Source organism: Salvelinus alpinus, chromosome 10 (assembly GCF_045679555.1).
Source record: "Salvelinus alpinus chromosome 10, SLU_Salpinus.1, whole genome shotgun sequence".
Taxonomy (NCBI): Eukaryota; Metazoa; Chordata; class Actinopteri; order Salmoniformes; family Salmonidae; genus Salvelinus; species Salvelinus alpinus.
This window is the reverse complement of record NC_092095.1, coordinates 62,218,044-62,232,956: the sequence shown is the minus strand read 5'-3', so window position 1 is coordinate 62,232,956 and position 14,913 is coordinate 62,218,044. Positions and strand designations below refer to the sequence as shown.

Sequence of the window (14,913 nt, the reverse complement as noted above, 5' to 3'; positions counted from 1 at the left end):
ACGACCTATAATCGTTTGTATCACATGTGGAAGTTACTGATTGATTGTCTCTCTTTTACACAGTCCAACATGTTGAAGTTACTGATTGATTGTCTCTCTTTTACACAGTCCAACATGTTGAAGTTACTGATTGATTGTCTCTCTTTTACACAGTCCAACATGTGGAAGTTACTGATTGATTGTCTCTCTTTTACACAGTCCAACATGTTGAAGTTACTGATTGATTGTCTCTTTTTCACACAGTCCAACTGCGGCAACTCCACCAGAATTGGCCACCACCCAAAAAGGTTTACCTCTTAACCTCAATTCAGTGTCTGGGCAAAATTAATCTGTCTTTTATGCCATCTGTTGATCAGTGACAGTATAGCTAGACTATTAGCCCCTGTCTGGAGTACTGTCTTGAGGTTATTGTGGGTGCTGCATAGGACGACTGTAGCCTGATCAAGACACACGTTGCTCCCAGAGTAGGCCTTTAATCCTTCTTAATGACACACCACGTTGTCAATGGACAGTGGATAGAGGGACCGTTAGACTTTCCTAAGAGATTGTCTGAACTGCTTGTCTGAACACACTACTTTTCAATTTCAGTGCCAGACATGTTCAGTAGCAATTCATTGATGTCATGTAGAATGTCTTCTTATATAATTGTAATCTGTGTCACGTATAATACACCCTCTTTTTATTCATACTTATATATTCTTTGTTTCTGGGTCCCTTCTTGTTTTCTTCTGTAGATAATGAAGTCATTGTCGTACAGCCAGACACCTTCCCAACCTTGCGAGGAGATGTTGACATCATTCCTGTCACTACTGCAGAACCAGTTGAGAAGGTCACAGAGATGGTCCCGCCAGAAACGACTGACTATGTGACTGAAGATGCTGACATCGACGTCACCTCAGAGACCGACGATACAATACAGGAGATAGGAGAGGACGCCACTACCGAAGCTGCCTTTGACGTCAACTCCGAAACAGCAGTTGAAGTTATTGCTGAGACTAGTGATGAGGCTGTCCAGGAGGTTAATATGGGTGCTGTTGAGGAAACATCCGATGCTACCTCAGATGACACTGTGGAGATCACACCTGAACCTATTGTTACTGTCATCAAAATGGATGAGGAAGTAATCTCAGATACCACACACAATACAGTGGAGGAGGCAGAAGAGGCCGCTGCAGAGGTCCCACCAGAAGCTGCCATTGAGATCCCTATAGAGGTCACATCAGAGGCTGCCGTTGAGATCCCTGCAGAGGTCCCTTCAGAAGCTGCCATCGAGATGCCTGTTGGGTCCACAGACAAGGATATGCCAGAACCTGAAATAAAATCTATTCCAGAAACTTCTTTGGAGGACATTTCTGAAACCACTTCTGAAGCGCCTTCGGAGTCTGCCACAGAAATCACTTCAGATACCATAGACAAGGAGATCACAGCGGGTGCCACAGAAATCACTTCAGATACCATAGACAAGGAGATCACAGAGGGTGCCACAGAAATCACTTCAGATACCATAGACAAGGAGATCACGGGTGCTACAGAAATCACTTCAGATACCATAGACAAGGAGATCACAGAGGGTGCTACAGAAATCACTTCAGATACCATACACAAGGAGATCACAGAGGGCGCCACAGAAATCACTTCAGATACCATAGACAAGGAGATCACAGAGGGTGCCACAGAAATCACTTCAGATACCATAGACAAGGAGATCACAGAGGGTGCTACAGAAATCACTTCAGATACCATAGACAAGGAGATCACAGAGGGTGCTACAGAAATCACTTCAGATACCATAGACAAGGAGATCACGGGTGCTACAGAAATCACTTCAGATACCATAGACAAGGAGATCACGGGTGCTACAGAAATCACTTCAGATACCATAGACAAGGAGATCACAGAGGGTGCTACAGAAATCACTTCAGATACCATAGACAAGGAGATCACGGGTGCTACAGAAATCACTTCAGATACCATAGACAAGGAGATCACGGGTGCTACAGAAATCACTTCAGATACCATACACAAGGAGATCACAGAGGGCGCTACAGAAATCACTTCAGATACCATAGACAAGGAGATCACAGAGGGTGCTACAGAAATCACTTCAGATACCATAGACAAGGAGATCACGGGTGCTACAGAAATCATTTCAGATACCATAGACAAGGAGATCACAGAGGGTGCTACAGAAATCACTTCAGATACCATAGACAAGGAGATCACGGGTGCTACAGAAATCACTTCAGATACCATAGACAAGGAGATCACGGGTGCTACAGAAATCACTTCAGATACCATAGACAAGGAGATCACGGGTGCTACAGAAATCACTTCAGATACCATAGACAAGGAGATCACGGGTGCTACAGAAATCACTTCAGATACCATAGACAAGGAGATCACAGAGGGTGCTACAGAAATCACTTCAGATACCATAGACAAGGAGATCACAGAGGGTGCTACAGAAATCACTTCAGATACCATAGACAAGGAGATCACAGAGGGCGCCACAGAAATCACTTCAGATACCATAGACAAGGAGATCACAGAGGGTGCTACAGAAATCAATTCAGATACCATAGACAAGGAGATCACAGAGGGTGCTACAGAAATCACTTCAGATACCATAGATGAGGAGATTAAAGAGGGTGCTACAGAAATCACTTCAGATACCATAGACAAGGAGATCACAGAGGGCGTTGCAGAAATCACATCAGATACCATAGACAAGGAGATCACAGAGGGCGTTGCAGAAATCACATCAGATACCATAGATGAGGAGATTAAAGAGGCTGCCATAGAGGTCACTTCAGATACCACAGATGAGGAGATCACAGAGGCTGCGGTAGAAGAAAACGTAACTTTGAAGACCACTTCAGACATTGCCACCAAGGCAACGTCAGAAGATACTACAGATGAGGATATTCCAGAGGATGCAGCAGAATTAACTCCAGACATTTCTCCAGAGGACACGTCTGAGACTACAGATGAGGAAGCTGCAGCAGAGTTGATTCCAGAAGTTTCTCCAGAGGATTCAGATGGAGACGTTCAGGAGCTCCCTGTGGAGATCACCTCAGAGGCTTCAGATGGAGACGTTCAGGAGCTCCCTGTGGAGGTCACCTCAGAGGCTACAGTAAATGTTGCCCTAGAAGACACTGAAGAGGAGACCCCTGAGATTTTAGAGGAAGTTATCTCAGACGCTGCAACGCATTTGATACTCGAGGCTACGGAGGAGATCACTCCAGAGACTGTACTAGAGGATACTTTGGCCACTACTACTAATGAAGTGGTAATAGAGATTGGTCCTGAGGAAGAAGTCACTCCAGAAACTTCAGTAAAGGCCATTCCAGAGGATGTAACAGGGATCACTGAAGAAGCAACAATAAAGGCTGAAGTCACTCCTGAGGCTGAAGTAGAGATGAAGGAAGTTACGGTGGAGGTCACCTCAGAAGCCACTTTGGAGGTCACTCCTGAGGTTGAAGTAGAGGTAACTCCAGAATATGTAGTGGAGGAACCTCCAAAGGCTGCTGAAGAAGTTCCTGAGGAAGCAGAAGAGGTCCCTTTGGAGACTGCAGTGGAAGACACTCCAGAGTCTGTAGAAGAAATCCCCCCAGAGATTGTAGAGATAACTCTGGAAGCTGTTGAAGAAGACACTCCAGAGGCTGTAGAAGAAATAGTTTCAGTGACTCCAGAAGAGATAGCACCAGAACCTTCAGAGGAGGAAACTCCAGAACCTTCAGAGGAGGAAATTCCAGAAACTTCAGAGGAGGACATTCCAGAACCTTCAGAGGAGGACATTCCAGAACCTTCAGAGGAGGACATTCCAGAACCTTCAGAGGAGGAAACTCCAGAGGCTTCAGAAGAGGTCCCATCTGAGGCAGTAGACAAGATCATTCCAAAAGATACAGAAGAGGTTTCCAAAAAGATAATTACCGAAACTACAGAAGAGGCTTCCGAAGAGATCATTCTAGAGCCTTCAGAAGCTGCAGCGGAGATAACCACAGAGGCTGCAGGTGAGTCCTCTCCAGAGGCGACACAGGATGCTGCTGTGGAGATTACTCATGAGGTCACCACTGAAACTGGAATTTTGACGGACACAGAGGAGAACAATAATGGCGATCGTTATAGGGATGCAGAGGAGAACAATAACGGTGATCGTTATAGGGTCACAGGAGAACCAGAAGAAACAAATGATGACTTCCTAGGGATTCAAGATATCATAACAGAGGTGGAAAACGCGGTAAGCAATGATGAGGTTATTATTATTGCAATCAATGAAATACAGAATCAATAATCAAATTGTTACATCATAAAGGATAGAAGCCTTCTTAAACACACAATAAGAGAGGTGCATCAGCTATAGATTAAAGACACTGTCTACTGAAATGAATGAGAGTGAAGTGATATTGTAATGATGTGAGCTGTTTGTGATCTGTTTTTGTGTCCTGTGTTTAGCTGGGCAATGAGATCGAGGACATCATGACGAGGCCTTTCACACCCATGAAGGAGCAGGTGGTGGAACTCAGCATCCAGCTGAAGGGAGAGAACTACAACGACGCCCTGAGAGACCCCTCTAGCTTCTACTACCAACGCGTGGCCAAACATTTCACCCATAAGGTACAGTAAAGTTGGTATACTCCAGTCCCTGTGCAGGCTCTTGGTAAAAGCAATTGTTTGGTCCCGTCCTTTTTGACACCCGCTTTTGTTTTTGTTTCCTTACTTTTGACATACAGGATGTACACTGAGTGTACAAAACATTAGGAACACTTTTCTAATATTGAGTTGCACCTCCGTTTGCCCTCAGAACAGCCTCAATTCATTGGGGCATGAACTCTACAAGGTATCGAAAGCGTTCCACAGGGATGCTGGCCCATGTGGACTCCAGTACTTTCCACAGTTGTGTCAAGTTGGCTGGATGTCCTTTGGGTGGTGGACCATTCTAGATACGCACGGGAAACTGTTACGTTGCAGTTCTTGAAACACTCAAACCGGTGCGCCTGGCACCTGCTACCAAACCCCGTTCAAAGGCACTTAAATAATTTGTCTTGCCCATTCACCTTCTGAATGGCACACATACCCACTCATGTCTCAATTGTCTCCAGGCTTAAAAATCCTTTAACCTGTCTTCTCCCCTTCATCTACGCTGACTGAACTGGATTTAACAGGTGACATCAATAAAAGATCCATCTGTCATGGAAAGCAGGTGTTCCTAATGTTTTGTACAGTGTATTTTACATGATTCACTTTTGCGTGTACAGAGTACAAACAGAAAGTTCGGAAGAGGATGAAATATATATATATATATTCTACTGTATCTATTTACTGTTATCAGCTTTCGAATGTTGTACTGGTTGTCCGGGCTTGCCAGCTATATACTGTATTCACTAAAGAACAGGAAGAAAGCTGCCTGGGAAAATCAGAGGTCCACCAGTCAGTGTGACAGCTCTGGAAACATGTCCTCTGCTGGGAACCCACAGTGACGGACGGTGTATTCCCATCGCTGGATGTTGCCACCTCACATTTTGGCCTTTTCTCCGGCAGAGCCAGAGTTTGTCAGAGCAGAGGCCATTAGTTATAGACATGGACTGTGTCCCAAATGGCCGCCTATTTCCCAATAGTGCTTTTGACCAGGGCCTGATCAGAGCCCCATGGGGCCGGGCCAAAAGTAGTGCACTAAATAGGGAATAGGGTGCCATTTGAGATGCAGACATACAGAGAGGATGAATAAGTAAACAACAGGACAGAGCCTTACTGCTCCTGGCCAAGAGGGGAAAGAAGGGAGGTGGCACAGATCCTAGAGGATAGCTTTAGCACACAGACAGCCACTACACAGACTAGGACAGGGGACTGACTTGATTTTTGTCTATACTGCAGTAATTGATCATACTATGTGGTCCTGGACTGAGAATGATATTGCTAACTAGTGGCGTAAAGGATTCACAGTACTGATGTAGATGCAGGCATGTCTGGCGAACAGGGTGGATCTTTTTCATTCTCCTGAGAAAAACTCCAACTTGACGTGGTAATTAACTAAGTGTGTTTTCTTTTCATCGTTCTCATCTAGATTGAAGATGCATTTGAAAGGTTACCAGGATTCAAGAAGGTCTTTGTAGTTGAATTCAGGTAAGCGTCATTAACAGCTATAAATCCATTGATCTACTACCTGTAAATCATCCTATTTAATTGAACAGGCAATATGCTATTTCAGTATCAAGTTCTAATATTTCTTTGTCTTTTCCAAATGTGTCCAGGCCTCAGAAGGACCTCCAAAGGTAAGCATATTTTCTTTCTTCTGACCCAAATAACTGTCTAACAAGGTTTACATCCAATTGGCTACAGATGTTCATGCAAATATTCTAATATCTGCATAAAAACCACATGCTTGTTGTGGATAAAACGCTGTGCGTGATGATGTAGTGCACATGGAAATAACTTTAGCGGTTAAATTCCCATGTACTGAATAAAAAATCCAAGGATGGGTTTCCCTCACAACTCTAATGATGTTTTTTTCACCACAAATGTTATGTTATGTAGTGAATGTGCCCACTATGACTTTGGCATGTGCACTCTAGCCAACAGATGTCATATACAGCAGGCTACTTTAATGATGAGATTGTTATGGATAATCATTTTTATTTGTCAAACGGCAGCCAGCCAAGCATCGATCATCATGTCACCAGAATAAGACCCTCAATATTTATCAATATATGCACATAAAGGCGTTTCGTCCGCCATATCTCGCATAATTAATTCCCACCTAGTCTAGCGGATTTGTTTTGTCGACAGATTTACAGACAGATTTGCTGTTCCCATCAGGCCTGTCGTGACATTTTTTATCCAACATGTACTTTACTCACATAAAATGGATGGCTGGAAACCTGGTTACTGTTAATGCGTTCACATGTCAGGATTTATGGCTCCTAAATCCATGACAACGACCACTGACACACACATTACAGTTGATGACGTCCTGGACAGTGCTGTAATAACAGGCTAGATACCTGTGTGAAAGTGCACTGGAGCATGATAAATCCATCTCATTGCAATGCTATCACTCCCAGTTCAACCATTATGACTGCACAGTTGAGCTAACCCAAATCCCACTGAGTCTATCTCACATGTATATCTACTAATGGGAAATGCATGTGCATCTGTGTCTGGCTGAGCCAAAGAACCAAGCCTTTACCGTACCTTCTGCATGGTTAGATGTTTTCTGCTTGCTTGCCACAGTCTTCAGAACAGTTGTTCCACACTATGTTTACCAGCATTACAAGCATACTTCCAATGCCTGTCAATCATTATAGCTCAGTGCATCGGCACCATTGCAGACACGAAAAGCACAATAAACGAAGCTAAAACGTGTGATTCCTTTTGGCTACATGTCACATTGGACTTCTATGTGTTTTCTATTAGTTGGGGTTTTTATATTACACGAGTTCTGCAATGGACTTTGCTCCAATTTACAGTTAATGGCCTTGCAATGGTCAATCACCCCCTAACTGGTGTAAGCCCCATCGCTCACCCCGCTGGCCCCCTGCCAGTCATAATGATGAGATTAAAGGCAGAGCTTTATGACAAGATCAATTTCCTCCTGACTGTCAACCAGTACGGAGGCTCCAGGCCAGATTCCCCCGCGGGTTTGGCCCCGCACTGGTTCCCCTACAAACTGGCATCGTGGAAAACTAAAGGTTGCGAGCACAGTGAGGCCTTTAAACCACCTTCGGCTCTTCACAGTTTGTTCTGCAGGTCATATAAAGCCCTGTTAGCATGCAGCCTTTAAACGGAGCTGCCAGGGAATTAGAGCTGAAGGAGAATTGGGCTGTCAGGGGGGAGAAAGTGAAGATGGTCATAAACTGACCAGGTTCTCCCACACTAAGGGGAAATATTATGCCTCAGATCACACTATCTAGATTAGGATATAGCTTCTCCAAGCTAGGACCACTTTAAAGGTCCAATGCAGACGTTTTTATTTCAATATCAAATCATTTGACTCATATGACTATCCAAGATGGCTTAGCAGTCGGATGTGTCTTTGTCCTGTCTGTCCCGTGTAAATAGTATTCGTATTTTTCGTATACATTTCGTATATATTTTAATTTCACTTTCCATCTAGGAACTGAATATACATTCCTACATTCCGCCTCACCCAATGTGGTACGGACCTGCTATTTTTTTTATACTTTAGAACCGTAACCCCAATCAGAAGCTAGCCAGATAACTAGCTACTAGCTAGTAGTCAGTTAGCCACTGCTGCGGTCTTCGCCCTTAACTCGGACACAGCCAGCTTCAATACCGGGCCAATACCTGCCAGTCTGCAAGCGCGATATCAACCCAGAGCATATAGGACTGCTTTCTCTCTACCACATCACCGGATTCCTGACGCAAGCTCTGGACAATTACACCGTATTATCACAGCTAGCTAGCTGCAACCGAGTGGCTACTACTGGCTAACACCTCTGTCCCGAAGCAAGCACCAGTTAGCCTTGAGCTAGCCTCGAGCTAGGCCCATCTGCCGGCTAGCCGAAGAGGTCTACCAGCGAATTCTTGGGCTACAATACCTCTTTTGCCAATTGGACTGGACCTTTTTTTTGCCGACACAGAGCCCTGCCAATCCATCACAACTGGTCTAAATCAGCTACAAGCTAATTTAGCCATTTTTTTTGCCGCTGCTAGTAGCTTTTACCTTCTGCACAGACACCAGCCCTGTTATTAGCCTGGATATTACTCACCAATTTACCAGCATCGGACTGTCTCTCGACAACAACGCCGGATTCCTGCCGTAATCCCTGAGCCACTACTTCTGATCCTCACAGCTAGCTTGCAGCTAGCGCAGTTAGCGCCACTGCCACGAAGCTAGCACCAGTTAGCAAACACAATTCTACAATTCACAACCTCTCTTTCGCCATTCGGCTTGGATTCTCTGGATTCTCTGTCGACACGACCACGTCTGAGCAGACCCCCTCCGTCTGAGCAGACCACCCCCCGGGCTACTAACTTTAAACGCCGCGTGCTAGCTTAGTGGAGGCCTCCCTGCTCCATCTACGGCTGCCCCCTGGACACTATGATCACTTGGCTACATAGCTGATGCATGCTTGACTGTCCATTAATTCACGGTACTCCATTCTGTTTATTTGTGTTTTATCTGTCGGCTCTGTGCTTTAACTCAGGATCTGTGTGTAGTTAATCCGACCCTCTCTGCCTAGTCGTCGCCATTTTTACCTGTTGTTGCTGTGTTAGACTAGCACCCTGTTATTGCTGCTGTTATCTTACCTGTTGTTTTAGCTAGCTCTCCCAATCAAGACCTGCAATCACTTTATGCCTTATTGTATGTCTCTCTCAAATATCAATATGCCTTGCATACTGTTGTTCAGGCTAGTTTTCATTATCATTGTTTTGGTTTGCAATGGACCCTGTAGTTCCACTCTCCGTACCTCTGATACCCCCTTTGTCCCACCCCCCACACATGCGGTGACCTCACCCATTGAGACCAGCATGTCCAGAGATACAACCTCTCTTATCATCACCCAGTGCCTGGGCTTGCCTCCGCTGTACCCGCGCCCCTCCATACCCCTGTCTGCACATTATGCCCAGAATCTATTCTACCACGCCCATAAATCTGCTCCTTTTATTCTTTGTCCCCAACGCTCTAGGCGACCAGTATTGATAGCCTTTAGCCGCACCCTCATCCTACTACTCCTCTGTTCCTCGGGTGATGTGGAGGTAAACCCAGGCCCTGCATGTCCCCAGTCACCCTCATTTGTTGACTTCTGTGATCGAAAAAGCCTTGGCCTCATGCATGTCAACATCAGAAGCCTCCTCCCTAAGTTTGCCTTACTCACCGCTTTAGCACACTCTGCCAATCCTGATGTCCTGGCCGTGTCCGAATCCTGGCTTAGGAAGGCCACCAAAAATTCTGAGATTTCCATACCCAACTATAACACTTTCCGTCAAGATAGAACTGCCAAAGGGGGAGGAGTTGCAATCTACTGCAGAGATAGCCTGCAAAGTTCTGTCATACTTTCCAGGTCTATGCCCAAACAGTTCGAACTTCTAATTTTAAAAATTAATCTCTCCAGAAATAAGTCTCTCACTGTTGCCGCCTGCTACCGACCCCCCTCAGCTCCCAGCTGTGCCCTGGACACCATCTGTGAATTGATCGCTCCCCATCTAGCTTCAGAGTTTGTTCTGTTAGGTGACCTAAACTGGGATATGCTTAACACCCCGGCAGTCCTACAATCCAAGCTTGATGCCCTCAATCTCACACAAATCATCAAGGAACCCACCAGGTACAACCCTAAATCCGTAAACATGGGCACCCTAATAGACATTATCCTGACCAACCTGCCCTCCAAATACACCTCTGCTGTCTTCAATCAAGATCTCAGCGATCACTGCCTCATTGCCTGTATCCGCCACGGGTCCGCGGTCAAACGACCACCCCTCATCACTGTCAAACGCTCCCTAAAACACTTCTGCGAGCAGGCCTTTCTAATCGACCTGGCCCGGGTACCCTGGAAGGATATTGACCTCATCCCGTCAGTTGAGGATGCCTGGTCATTCTTTAAATGTTACTTCCTCACCATATTAGACAAGCATGCTCCGTTCAAAAAATGCAGAACCAAGAACAGATATAGCCCTTGGTTCACTCCAGACGTGACTGCCCTCGACCAGCACAAAAACATCCTGTGGCGAACTGCAATAGCATCGAAGAGCCCCCGCGATATGCAACTGTTCAGGGAAGTCAGGAACCAATACACGCAGTCAGTCAGGAAAGCAAAGGCCAGCTTTTTCAAGCAGAAATTCGCATCCTGTAGCTCTAACTCCAAAAAGTTCTGGGATACTGTAAAGTCCATGGAGAACAAGAGCACCTCCTCCCAGCTGCCCACTGCACTGAGGCTAGGTAACACGGTCACCACCGATAAATCCGTGATAATCGAAGACTTCAACAAGCATTTCTCAATGGCTGGCCATGCCTTCCTCCTGGCGACTCCAACCTTGGCCAACAGCCCCGCCCCCCCCGCTGCTACTCGCCCAAGCCTCCCCAGCTTCTCCTTTACCCAAATCCAGATAGCAGATGTTCTGAAAGAGCTGGAAAACCTGGACCCATACAAATCAGCTGGGCTTGACAATCTGGACCCCCTATTTCTGAAACTGTCCGCCGCCATTGTCGCACCCCCTATTACCAGCCTGTTCAACCTCTCCTTCGTATCATCTGAGATCCCCAAGGATTGGAAAGCCTCTTCAAAGGGGGAGACACCCTGGACCCAAACTGTTACAGACCTATATCCATCCTGCCCTGCCTATCTAAGGTCTTCGAAAGCCAAGTCAACAAACAGATCACTGACCATCTCGAATCCCACCGTACCTTCTCCGCTGTGCAATCCGGTTTCCGAGCCGGTCACGGGTGCACCTCAGCCACGCTCAAGGTACTAAACGATATCATAACCGCCATCGATAAAAGACATTACTGTGCAGCCGTCTTCATCGACCTGGCCAAGGCTTTCGACTCTGTCAATCACCATATTCTTATCGGCAGACTCAGTAGCCTCGGTTTTTCTAATGACTGCCTTGCCTGGTTCACCAACTACTTTGCAGACAGAGTTCAGTGTGTCAAATCGGAGGGCATGTTGTCCGGTCCTCTGGCAGTCTCTATGGGGGTACCACAGGGTTCAATTCTCGGGCCGACTCCTTTCTCTGTATACATCAATGATGTTGCTCTTGCTGCGGGCGATTCCCTGATCCACCTCTACGCAGACGACACCATTCTATATACTTCCGGCCCTTCCTTGGACACTGTGCTATCTAACCTCCAAACGAGCTTCAATGCCATACAACACTCCTTCCGTGGCCTCCAACTGCTCTTAAACGCTAGTAAAACCAAATGCATGCTTTTCAACCGTTCGCTGCCTGCACCCGCACGCCCGACTAGCATCACCACCCTGGACGGTTCCGACCTAGAATATGTGGACATCTATAAGTACCTAGGTGTCTGGCTAGACTGCAAACTCTCCTTCCAGACTCATATCAAACATCTCCAATCCAAAATCAAATCAAGAATCGGCTTTCTATTCCGCAACAAAGCCTCCTTCACTCACGCCGCCAAACTTACCCTAGTAAAACTGACTATCCTACCGATCCTCGACTTCGGCGATGTCATCTACAAAATAGCTTCCAACACTCTACTCAGCAAACTGGATGCAGTTTATCACAGTGCCATTCGTTTTGTTACTAAAGCACCTTATACGACCCACCACTGCGACCTGTATGCCCTAGTCGGCTGGCCCTCGCTACATGTTCGTCGTCAGACCCACTGGCTCCAGGTCATCTACAAGGCTATGCTAGGTAAAGTGCCGCCTTATCTCAGTTCACTGGTCACGATGGCTACACCCACCCGCAGCACGCGCTCCAGCAGGTGTATCTCACTGATCATCCCTAAAGCTAAAACCTCATTTGGACGCCTTTCTTTCCAGTTCTCTGCTGCCTGCGACTGGAACGAATTGCAAAAATCTCTGAAGTTGGAGACTTTTATCTCCCTCAACAACTTTAAAAATCTGCTATCCGAGCAGCTAACCGATCGCTGCAGCTGTACATAGTCCATCTGTAAACTACATTACATTACATTTAAGTCATTTAGCAGACGCTCTTATCCAGAGCGACTTACAAATTGGTGCATTCACCTTATGACATCCAGTGGAACAACCACTTTACAATAGTGCATCTAAATCTTTTAAGGGGGGGGGGGGTCAGAAGGATTACTTTATCCTATCCTAGGTATTCCTTGAAGAGGTGGGGTTTCAGGTGTCTCCGGAAGGTGGTGATTGACTCCGCTGTCCTGGCGTCGTGAGGGAGTTTGTTCCACCATTGGGGTGCCAGAGCAGCGAACAGTTTTGACTGGGCTGAGCGGGAACTGTACTTCCTCAGTGGTAGGGAGGCGAGCAGGCCAGAGGTGGATGAACGCAGTGCCCTTGTTTGGGTGTAGGGCCTGATCAGAGCCTGAAGGTACTGAGGTGCCGTTCCCCTCACAGCTCCGTAGGCAAGCACCATGGTCTTGTAGCGGATGCGAGCTTCAACTGGAAGCCAGTGGAGAGAGCGGAGGAGCGGGGTGACGTGAGAGAACTTGGGAAGGTTGAACACCAGACGGGCTGCGGCGTTCTGGATGAGTTGTAGGGGTTTAATGGCACAGGCAGGGAGCCCAGCCAACAGCGAGTTGCAGTAATCCAGACGGGAGATGACAAGTGCCTGGATTAGGACCTGCGCCGCTTCCTGTGTGAGGCAGGGTCGTACTCTGCGGATGTTGTAGAGCATGAACCTACAGGAACGGGCCACCGCCTTGATGTTAGTTGAGAACGACAGGGTGTTGTCCAGGATCACGCCAAGGTTCTTAGCGCTCTGGGAGGAGGACACAATGGAGTTGTCAACCGTGATGGCGAGATCATGGAACGGGCAGTCCTTCCCCGGGAGGAAGAGCAGCTCCGTCTTGCCGAGGTTCAGCTTGAGGTGGTGGTCCGTCATCCACACTGATATGTCTGCCAGACATGCAGAGATGCGATTCGCCACCTGGTCATCAGAAGGGGGAAAGGAGAAGATTAATTGTGTGTCGTCTGCATAGCAATGATAGGAGAGACCATGTGAGGTTATGACAGAGCCAAGTGACTTGGTGTATAGCGAGAATAGGAGAGGGCCTAGAACAGAGCCCTGGGGGACACCAGTGGTGAGAGCACGTGGTGAGGAGACAGATTCTCGCCACGCCACCTGGTAGGAGCGACCTGTCAGGTAGGACGCAATCCAAGCGTGGGCCGCGCCGGAGATGCCCAACTCGGAGAGGGTGGAGAGGAGGATCTGATGGTTCACAGTATCGAAGGCAGCCGATAGGTCTAGGAGGATGAGAGCAGAGGAGAGAGAGTTAGCTTTAGCAGTGCGGAGCGCCTCCGTGATACAGAGAAGAGCAGTCTCAGTTGAATGACTAGTCTTGAAACCTGACTGATTTGGATCAAGAAGGTCATTCTGAGAGAGATAGCGGGAGAGCTGGCCAAGGACGGCACGTTCGAGAGTTTTGGAGAGAAAAGAAAGAAGGGATACTGGTCTGTAGTTGTTGACATCGGAGGGATCGAGTGTAGGTTTTTTCAGCAGGGGTGCAACTCTCGCTCTCTTGAAGACGGAAGGGACGTAGCCAGCGGTCAAGGATGAGTTGATGAGCGAGGTGAGGTAAGGGAGAAGGTCTCCGGAAATGGTCTGGAGAAGAGAGGAGGGGATAGGGTCAAGCGGGCAGGTTGTTGGGCGGCCGGCCGTCACAAGACGCGAGATTTCATCTGGAGAGAGAGGGGAGAAAGAGGTCAGAGCACAGGGTAGGGCAGTGTGAGCAGAACCAGCGGTGTCGTTTGACTTAGCAAACGAGGATCGGATGTCGTCGACCTTCTTTTCAAAATGGTTGACGAAGTCATCTGCAGAGAGGGAGGAGGGGGGAGGAGGGGGAGGAGGATTCAGGAGGGAGGAGAGCTTCCTAGGGTTAGAGGCAGATGCTTGGAATTTAGAGTGGTAGAAAGTGGCTTTAGCAGCAGAGACAGAAGAGGAAAATGTAGAGAGGAGGGAGTGAAAGGATGCCAGGTCCGCAGGGAGGCGAGTTTTCCTCCATTTCCGCTCGGCTGCCCGGAGCCCTGTTCTGTGAGCTCGCAATGAGTCGTCGAGCCACGGAGCAGGAGGGGAGGACCGAGCCGGCCTGGAGGATAGGGGACATAGAGAGTCAAAGGATGCAGAAAGGGAGGAGAGGAGGGTTGAGGAGGCAGAATCAGGAGATAGGTTGGAGAAGGTTTGAGCAGAGGGAAGAGATGATAGGATGGAAGAGGAGAGAGTAGCGGGGGAGAGAGAGCGAAGGTTGGGACGGCGCGATACCATCCGAGTAGGGGCAGTGTGGGA

At 47.5% G+C, this 14,913-nt stretch overlaps 1 protein-coding gene across 1 annotated transcript in view; it reads left to right on the top strand.

Annotated features, from left to right (window-relative positions):
* The first annotated feature begins 838 nt into the window (after window positions 1-838).
* Window positions 839-14,913, top strand: part of LOC139532961 (titin homolog) — a 37,572-nt gene continuing 23,497 nt past the window's right edge. Inside the window, exons 1-4 of the mRNA XM_071331106.1 lie at window positions 839-4,240; window positions 4,456-4,617; window positions 6,065-6,123; window positions 6,252-6,272. Of these exons, the coding sequence (XP_071187207.1) occupies window positions 839-4,240; window positions 4,456-4,617; window positions 6,065-6,123; window positions 6,252-6,272 (3,644 nt within the window). The remainder of the gene's footprint in view (window positions 4,241-4,455; window positions 4,618-6,064; window positions 6,124-6,251; window positions 6,273-14,913) is intronic.